Source organism: Mandrillus leucophaeus, unplaced genomic scaffold (assembly GCF_000951045.1).
Source record: "Mandrillus leucophaeus isolate KB7577 unplaced genomic scaffold, Mleu.le_1.0 Scaffold120, whole genome shotgun sequence".
Lineage (NCBI taxonomy): Eukaryota > Metazoa > Chordata > Mammalia > Primates > Cercopithecidae > Mandrillus > Mandrillus leucophaeus.
The window spans coordinates 116,546-126,392 of NW_012100321.1; the positions used below are offsets into that span (position 1 = coordinate 116,546).

At 52.0% G+C, this 9,847-nt stretch overlaps 1 protein-coding gene across 2 annotated transcripts in view; it reads left to right on the forward strand.

The window, feature by feature from the left end:
- Positions 1 to 9,847, forward strand: part of PPP5C (protein phosphatase 5, catalytic subunit) — a 53,935-nt gene that overhangs the window by 7,730 nt on the left and 36,358 nt on the right. For both annotated transcript variants that reach the window (XM_011969461.1, XM_011969462.1), the window contains exon 2: positions 2,030 to 2,271. In XM_011969461.1, coding sequence (XP_011824851.1) covers positions 2,030 to 2,271 — 242 coding nt within the window. The remainder of the gene's footprint in view (positions 1 to 2,029; positions 2,272 to 9,847) is intronic.

The following is a 9,847-nucleotide window of genomic DNA, read 5'->3' on the forward strand; positions in this document are numbered from 1 at the left end:
TTAGCCAGGATGGTCTCGATCTCCTGACCTCGTGATCCGCCCATCTCAGCCTCCCAAAGTGCTGGGATTACAGGCTTGAGCCACCGCGCCCAGCCGCAGCCAGTTTTCTTACACAAGTTCGTAAAACCCTCACAGCCACCCAGTGAGGCAGAGCTCAGAAAGAGGAGGCTGCTTGTCTGCGGCCTCGAGTTAAAGATCTGCAGAGCCGGGTGGCAGGCCCTGAGACTCCAGGCTCCCCTCCCTGTGCCACTGGAGTAACAGCTGCCCCATCAGGAGTGCTGGCCAGGCGGCCTCTGGACCACAGCCAGGAAGCCTGAAGGAGTCCTCGAAGGCTCTGGCATTCCAGGGAGGGTCGGTCAGATCTGGGCTGCCTGGTTCTGCCCTTGCTTGTTTCTGGGAAGTCCCGGGCCCTGCCCTCCTGGGGCTCACAGCTATGGAGGGACACACTCATTACTTAACAGTGACAATGAGAGTGGACAGGGCAGGCACAGGAGAGCCCAGGGACTGGGGCAGCACAGTCGGGGGCCTGACTCAGCCTGAGGGTAAAGGAGGGCTTCCCGGAGGAGGGGACATGTGAGCCATTTGAAAGATTGCCAGGAGTTAGCCTGACAAAGAGGATTGTTGTTAGATTGTTGCTTCTCCCTTCTGTAATGTCAGTCCCCATCTCTCTCTGCCTCCCTCCTTCCTTTTCCTCTGGAGCCACTCATGGAGCCTGGGACTCTCTTCTTTCATCTCTTCACCCAGCTGACTCCCATCCTCCAGGTCTCAGCCCTGGTGTCCCCTCTGAGCTGCCCCAACCCTAAACACTGGGCACCACTGTCTGGGGAGGGCAGGGCTGTGGGTCGAAGGACCGTCGGAGTGCTCTTGAGAACATTAAAATGGGAGTGAGGCTGGGGACTCTGTTCAGGGCTGCTGGTAGAAGAACTCTAGGAAACCCCAGTCTATAGGGGGTTCCTCAGTAGCCCAGGGATACCCAGGTAGTATAAGGCAGAGCTAGGGACTCGGCCCAGGCCACCTGCTCCTGCCTCTGTGCCTGCCCCTGTGCCACGCTGCTGCCCAGAGGTCACCATGGCATGGGGCGTGAGAGTGGGAACCTTTTGGTCTTGGCCTGGCTCAGAAGGCCCGCTTGTCACCCGCTGTGTGACCTTGAGCACAGGCCTTTCCTCCCTGAGCTTCAGTCCCCAGATTTGGAGACAGGGTAATGCCATATCCCCGGGCTTGTGAGAGTTCAGTGAAGGGACCTGTGTACTAAAGCCCTGCATGGCCCTGGTACATCACGGCCCCCAGTGGGGACAAGCCTCTAAGGCTGTGCAAGCCTTGGCTCTCCTGCCTGTCAAATGGGCATGAGGGAGGGATCAAGCCTGGCTCTGCAGGTGCAGACAGGGCATTTGACCTTGAGCAAGACCTCCATGGCTTGTCTGTGAGGTGAGCACCAGATGGTCCTTACTCCCGTGGAGACATGAGGATTCCACAGGTCACGATGTAAATGCAGGGCACAGCTGTAGTTCATCTCAAATAAAAATCCGACCTCTCCTTGGCCAGATGTCACATCCTGTCACTCCACACTTAGAACATCAATGTCCAGACCTCGCTGTGGCTGCTCGGGGCCCAGGGATCTGTCCCACCAGCCTCCCTGTCTCATCTGTCCTCCCCCTGCCCACTGTGCCCAGCTGCCCCAGCTCTCACTGGCGCTCAGACAAGGCTCAGCCGCCTCTGGGCCTCTGCACCTGCTCTTCTTGCTCTTGGAGTGCTCTTCCCTCGGTCTGCTGCTACTGCCCAGCTTGGGGCTGGAGGGTTGAGCGGGCGGGTGTGTGGAATCTCTTCAGTCCTGGAGATTGTGGCCGAGAGGACAAGCCCTGAGCTAGGTTGGTTGGGACAGGCAGGAGGGGCAGGCTGAAGAGATGTCTCTGGGCTCAGAATGGCCCTCAGCTTCCCCGTCTGTGAACAGGGAGACTGGGCGTCACCCAGCCCAGGGCCTGTCCTCGCGGGGTTGGAGCACTGCCTCATGCCTCTTCCTCCATCTCCGCAGCCAAGGACTATGAGAACGCCATCAAGTTCTACAGCCAGGCCATCGAGCTGAACCCCAGCAATGCCATCTACTATGGCAACCGCAGCCTGGCCTACCTGCGCACCGAGTGCTATGGCTACGCACTGGGAGATGCCACGCGGGCCATCGAGCTGGACAAGAAATACATCAAGGGTTATTACCGCCGGGCTGCCAGCAACATGGCACTGGGCAAGTTCCGGGCCGCGCTGCGAGACTACGAGACGGTGAGCTGGGGAGCGGGCCAGGCCTGGCACCTGAGCCAGGCGGATACCGAGGGCCAGGCTGGTGGGGATGGGTGTGAGGAGCCATTCACGCCTCTAGTCACCAGTTAGCCAGCCAGCAAGTGCCTGTGGGGCTTTGGGCCCAGGCCACAGCTCTGTTCAGTCATCTCACACTTTGTGACCCTGGGCCAGTTACCCTGCCTCTCTGCACCTTCCTTTCCGCATCTGTGAAATGAGGAGAACAAGAAGATCAGCCTGAAGGGCAGCTGTGAGGAAAAGTGAGCTTCTGCTTTTCACATGAGTAGACCAGTACCCGGCGCAGGGTCGCGTCCTGTGATGGTTCACCTGATGGTGACTGTCATTGTTAGTGCCGGTGCTGGACAGGAGCCACACAGCCTCCCTTCTTCTGGTAGAGCTTGTCTTTCAGGGGCAGGCAGAAAACCCACCGCTGAATAGGTTAGCAAAATAATTGCAGATGAGGATCTGCACTTTGAAGGAAAGAGGAAGGGAAGTCGGGCGCGGTGGCTCACGACAGTAATCCCAGCACTTTGGGAGGCCAGAGTGGGAGGATTGCTTGAGCCCAGGAGTTTAAGACAAGCCTGGGCCACATGGGGAGGAGACCTCATCTCTACAAAAAATACAAAAATAAACCAAACGTGGTGGCACACACCTTTAGTCCCAGCTACTCAGGAGGCTGAGGCAAGAGGATCACTTGAGCCCAGGAGCTCAAGGCTGCAGTGAGCTGTGCTCTCACCACTGCACTCTAGCCTGGGGGACACAGTGAGACCCTGTCTCAAAAAAAAAAAAAAAGAAAAAACAGGAAGGGTGATAACGCTGCTAGGGACAGCAGGTGGGATGTGTGTGATATGCTGATGAGGGAGGGGACCTAGGGCACAGTGAGAATTCTCTAGTGCCCTCAGCCACCTGATGAAAATCCTGATGCATGAGGCCCTGCAGAGCGAGCGCATACCTTCACACCAGGTATGCTCTGCACCTTCCTTCAGGGAGGCTGGCTGAATCATCGCAGCACCTTGGGACATGGGAACTGGGATTACTCCCCTTGCACGGATGAGGAAACTGAGTCCCTAAGGGGTGAAGTCACCTGCCCACCTGGTTAGTGGCAGAGCTGGGATTTGAACCCAGGAGGTCTGGCCCTCAGGGCCTTGTCTCTCCCACCTCAGAGTTCGCTCCCTGAGATGGGGACGTGTGTTTGTCCTGCGCGTGGGGACGGTGCAGCAGGGGCTGTGTGTCTTGTGTGTCGAGAGGATTGTTATCCTGCCGCCACACACAGACACTTCACTCCCTCCTTCGGTTGCAGCCATCACACTCGGAGCTGCTTCTGTCGTGTAGGGAGGGGCAACCAGGGAGCTGGGAGCCACGGGTCTGCAGTTGGTGTGGGGCTGAGAATCACGAGTCTGCAGTCGGTGGAGCCAGCTCAGATGAGTGGACCGGCTATTGGCCGCTGGGGTGGAGGGTGGACTTCAAGCCAGGTGAAGGCTTGAGCCAAACATGGGGCCAGGGGACACGTGTTAGGATGGGGGCAGAGATGTGGCGGGGGGTTAGGGTGACACCTAGAAGGGTTGGAGCAGGGACAGCAGAGCAGAGGCCTTCCCAACTTGGGCTCTCAAGCCATTCTTGACCAAGCCCCTCCCTCATTGTCTCTTGGTGTCCTAATCTAGAAAATGGTGACGGGAGGAGTGGCCACCTCTGGGTGGCAGTGGCTGTGATGACGTGGTTGAGTAAAGGTCACGAGCTGCAGGGCTCAGTAATGAGTAACCAAGAGGGACAGTCGGTGTTGGGTTGGGGCAGGGCTCCAGGTGAGAAGGGGGCCTGGGGAGACAGTGGGGCAGAAGAGAGGAGCCCCAAGGACAGGTTTCGGGCAGGGTCTTCGTCACATGTGGGGCTGCAGGAGCGTCTTTCCCCAGGGTAAGGAGCAGGAGCTCTTTTCAAGACTCTGGCCCAGTCTAGGGCCCAAGCCCGCATACTCCCTGAGGCTGGACTGGTTGGCTTCAGCCATCTTGTGGGTATGCCACGTCTGAGCTATGTCCCAGGCCTGGCAGATGGCAGGGAGGGTTGAGGGGGTGGGGAATTCAGAGCCTTTTACAGAACACCCAGCACCTAAATTGTCATGGCCCATTTCCCCACGGGGGCTCTCCCAGCAGCATTGGGGACCCCCACATGAGCCTGAGGGCTTACCTGTCATCAGGCCATCCACATGCCTGCAGGCCTCCAGCCCTGCTCCCTTCTGCACAATTCTTCAGGCTCCGTGTGCCCTGGGGCAGTTCATCTTCCCAAGACTAGACCTCCCGCTTGCCAGATGCTAAAGTTTCCTGCTGGACCAGGAGCTCTCCAGGGAAGCAGAGAAACACGTGACCTTGACCTTGGGCAAGGAAGCTCCCCTTAGCCTGAGTTTCCTCAGCTGTCTGCTCACTCTGGGCCCAGCACTGCTGGGAGCCCTTTGTGCACCTGAATTCAGCCTGAAGCCTAGAGAGGGGATGTCCCTCCTCCAGGGTCACCCAGCAGGGAAGTGGCAGAGCTGAGACTTGAACCCCCAATCCATGCTTGTAACTGTTTCTGGGCCACAATCAGTTGAATAGCTTCAGCACTTTTGTCCTCATCAAATAGAGAAAAGAAAACGGGTCATTGTTTGGAGGAAGTGTGTATAGATATCGTTTTATGGAAATTACTTTTCATTTACACAAGTACAGATGAGTGTTGCGTGTGATACAAAAATCCCTGTTTTACATGTGGGCTGCAGGCAGAGGGTCTGAGGTCACCAGTGCAGGGGCTAGAGGGGCAGGCTCTGGGCTCAGGATGCCTAGGTTCACAGCCAGCTCAGACTGGGTAGCAGCTGCATGGCTCCCAGTGCCTTTTTTCCCAGCCTCAGTGTCCTCATCTGTTAAAGGAGGTGAGAATATAGAAATAACAACCAAAGAGTTTTTTCTTTCTTTGTTTTTTGTTTGAGGCAGTCTTGCTCTGTCGCCCAGGCTGGAGTGCAGTGGCACAAATCTTGACTCACTGCAACCTCTGCCTCTTGGGTTCAGTGATCCTCCCAGTTCAGCCTCCCAAGTAGCTGGGGCTACAGGTGTGCGCCATCATGCCCAGGTAATTTTTGTAATTTTTGTGGAGATGGGGTTTCGCTGTGTCGTCTAGGCTGGTCTCAAACTCGTAGGCTTAAGTAATTTGCCCTCCTTAGCCTCCCAAAGGGCGGGGATTACAAGCATGGGCCACGGTACCCGGCCCCAAAGTGTTTTTTCTTTTCTCTCAGTCAACAATTAACACAGAAAGTTTCTGTGACCACTGGTCGCGAAAGGGAGTGGGGGTTTCTCCCTACCGGCAACCAGGCAGCCGATTCTGCAGTGGACACCAGCTGGGTGTTCTCTAATTGAGTCAATTCTGACAGGATCTGTCTAGAGATTGCATTAGATTCCACAGGTTGAGGACTTAGTCCCCACTTGTCCCCCAGTTCTGATGCTGATCACAAGACCTTATTTTGCTGGTGATTCTGACTGACTGGGTATTAATTAACGTTCCTGTGACCCACTCCTTGGGTTCAGTTAATTTGCTAGGAGAACTCCCTCATAGAATTCAGGGAAACACGTTTACCAGCTTATTATAAAGGCTGCTACAAAGGATACAGATGAGGTGCACGGAGCGGCGTGTGGAATGGAGCGCAGAGCTTCCACGCCCTCTCCTGGAGCACTACCCTTCAGGAACCTCCTTGTGTTCAGCTATTTGGAAGCTCCCTGGACCCAGTCCTTTTGGGTTTTTATGGAAGTTTCATTATGTAGGCATGATTAATTATACCATTGGCCATTGGTGATCAACTTCACCTGCAGCCTTTCTCCCCTCCCAGAGGTTGGAGGGGGCTGAAACATTCCAACCTTACAGTCCCACTTTGATTATTCCAGTGACCAGCCCCCATCCCGAAGCTACGTAGGGGTGGCTAGCCATTAGCCAACACATGAGCATGCAAAAAGGCACATCACTTTGGAGATTCCAAAGATTTTAGGAGTTGTGTGCCAGGAAACAGGACATGATGAATATCAAACCTGTATTTCCCAGTACCACTGGCCACCTGTGGTCTTCAAACACAGTTCCCTTATATCCAAAGAATATACAACTCAAAAGGTTACTACTGGCCGGTTTGTTACTAGAACTCCATTAGGTCATTAATAATTAGTCCATCACATTATATGATTATGTCTCCCAGGCTGAGACCAGTCAGGTTTGCAGGTTTCTATTCAGTCTTGTCAGTTTCCAAAAGCAGGCGTGATCTCAGCAAATATATAGCTTCCCCCTTTCAGGCATTAGGTATAATTGAGATTAGAGACAATGTCACCTCTGACTCTGAGCCTCTTTCAAAGTGTTGATGTAATACTGGAGTTTTCTTAATTTATAACTCATTTATTCATTCCTTTACCCTCATAAATGTTCCTTCATCTCTTCATTTATACCTGTTGTCCTGAAGGAAGAAACTGAGGCAAAATTAATATAAGTAGAGATTTTATTTGGACCAAGGTTGAGGACCAGCCTGGGAGCCTCAGGTTATTTTGGGAAGTGCTCTAGAGAACAGATAAGCTCAAGCTTTTAAAGACAAAAGGATACATCAGGAGAGGAGTGATTACAAAGGGTATTTTTCAGGAACTCTCATTAGTTTAAAAAATAACATTGATGAGTAATTGGCTCTACCTTGTTAAATTACAGGGTGTAAGTGATGGTGTCCGTGTATGGCATTGTGAGGTTGATCTGTAGCTGTTTATGGAGTCTTACTCTCGAGTACACAAGAGTCAGTGGCTTCGGGGGATGAGTTTTTCTCAAGGTGGGGAGCGGGACGTGACTGCTCGCTCATTCCAGTTCCTCTCTAGGCTCTATCATCTAAAGGGGGTTTGCATTACTCAAGGAAGAGTTTATTTTCTTTCTCATTTTTTCCCTTTTAGTCAAAATCTTTCTTCTCGTAAGCATTGATCAAAGTCTGAGTGTCAGAGTGTCCCTCGAAGGCTCACTTTAGGGCAGGCCTGTTCCATGTGGGGGAGGGGGAAGGAGATGGCTCAGTGAGGAATTTTCAGAGTGTCCAGAAACTGAAGTAGGATGGCCTCACAGAGTGGCAAAAAGACCTGAATCAAGTCACTGATTTATACAGCTGCGTCTTGTGTGTTGAATCATCTCTAGTCTTTAGGATACCAGGATTTTCATTTTCTTGGAAGTAAAACAACAAGATTAGTAATTTAAATAGTAGAAATATAATGCACATAAGGATTATAATGAAAACAAGAATGTATACGCCAGAATGAAAAAAAGAGCCTTTTCCAGTTAGGGAGCCAACTGAAACCATCATGAGGAAAATGAAACCCAGCTTCTGCTTTGGGGACTTACTGTAGCCAACATAGAATTCAAGATTCAGTACAAACGGCAGGCAAATAATAAAAACCCAAAAACAATGGTCAGGGCTAGAATCTCAACACAGATGTGCTACTGAAGCATCGTTTTTCTCTCTCCAGTCCCCCAGTTTTACCAAAGACACTAATAATAGCAGGACCAATTTATTCTCAAAATAAGTGTTATACTTTATTTGCATAAAGTACAGCAGGATTAGTGACTGACCATATAGACTCCTTTTAAGTTGGCTTTTCTGGAAAATGAGGAATTTCAGATTAGACTCCCCTCCCCCCTCCGAGATGTAGTTTTCCTCTTGTCGCCCAGGCAGGAGTGCAATGGCGCAATCTCGGCTCACTGCAACTTCCGCCTCCTGGGTTCAAGCGATTCTCCTGCTTCAGCCTCCTGAGTAGCTGGGATTACAGGCACCTGCCACACACCCGGCTAATTTTTTTTTTTTTTCAGACGGAGTCTCGCTCTGTCGCCCAGGCTAGAGTGCAGTGGTGCGATCTCGGCTCGCTGCAAGCTCCGCCTCCCAGGTTCATGCTATTCTCCTGCCTCAGCCTCCTGAGTAGCTGGGACTACTGACGCCCGCCACCACACCCGGCTAATTTTTTGTATTTTTAGTAGAGACGGGGTTTCACCGTGATAGCCAGGATGGTCTCGATCTCCTGATCTCGTGATCCACCCACCTCAGCCTCCCAAAGTGCTGGGATTACAGGCGTGAGTCACCGCGCGCAGCCACTCACCTGGCTAATTTTTGTGTTTTCACTAGAGACGGGGTTTCACCACGTTGGCCAGGCTGGTCTTGAACTCCTGACCTGAGGTGATCCACCCGCCTCGGCCTCACAGAGTGCTGGGATTACAGGCATGAGCTACTGTGTCCGGCCTTTTTGTTTGTTTTTTAACAGTCTCGCTCTGTCGCCAGGCTGGAGTGCAGTGGCGCAATCTTGGCTTACTGCAGCCTCCACCTCCTGGGTTCAAGCAGTTTTCCTGCCTCACCTCCTGAGTAGCTGGAATTACAGGCATGTGCTACCACGTCCAGCTAATTTTTGTATTTTTAGTAGAGACAGGGTTTCACTATGTTGGCCAGGCTGGTCTTGAACTCGTGACCTCACATGATCCACCCACCTCAGCCTCCCAAAGTGCTGGGATTACAGGCATGAGCCACCGCTTCTGACCTAGATTAGACTTTTAAAAGCCTTTGGAAGCTGTAAAGCCAAGCCAAATATTCACCATCAGACTCTGCCTGTACCTTACAAATTAGGTGAATTCCTTCCCGACATCCCAGAATATCTTGAGGTTCCTAGGCCTGTCAGAAAATGACTTTTTTTTTTGAGACAGGTTCTTGCTCTGTCACCCAGGCTGGAGTGCAGTTGCACAATCGTGGCTCACTTGCAGCCTCGACTCTCCAGGCCCAAGCGATACTCTTACCTCAGCCTCCCTAGTTGCTGGAACTACAGTCATGTGCCATGAAGCTCAGCTAATTTTTTTATTTTTTTGTAGAAATAGGGTTTCACCATGTTACCCAGGCTGGTCTCGAACTCCTGGGTTCAAGCAGTCTGCCTGCCTCAGCCTCCCAAAGTGCTGGGATTACAGGCTTGAGCCACCAGCAAAATAACAAAGTAACGTTCTTTTTTTTTGAGATGGAGTCTCGGAATCTCCCTCTGTCTCTATCACTCTATCACCCAGGCTGGAGTGCAGTGGTGCAATCTTGGCTCACTGCAGCCTCCACTCCCAGGTTCAAGCAGTTCTCCCATCTCAGCCTCCCTCAACTGGGATTACAGTTATGCACCAACACGCCCGGCTAATTTTTTTTTTGTATTTTTAGTAGAGATGGGGTTTCACCATATTGGCCAGGCTGGTCTCAAACTCCTGACCTTGTGATCCACCTGCCTTGACCTCCCAAAAGGCTGGAATTACAGGCATGAGCCACCGTGCCTGGTCCATAACATTCTTTACTTACTGAAAGGTCAGGGATCTTGTAAGGGAACTGTGTAGGTAACAAACCAGGCCATTCTTTTTCCAGGTCGTTGGGTTTATAAAGTCAACCCCAATCTTTGAAAGCAGTCAGGTAATATCTGAAAATATGCTATTCCAGTCAAAAAGCCTTGGTAAAATAACCAGTGTTTTCAGTGTGTCCTGTTACAAAAGGAAACAGATTCTTATTGTTTTGTTATGCAAATAACTATATTGCCATAAA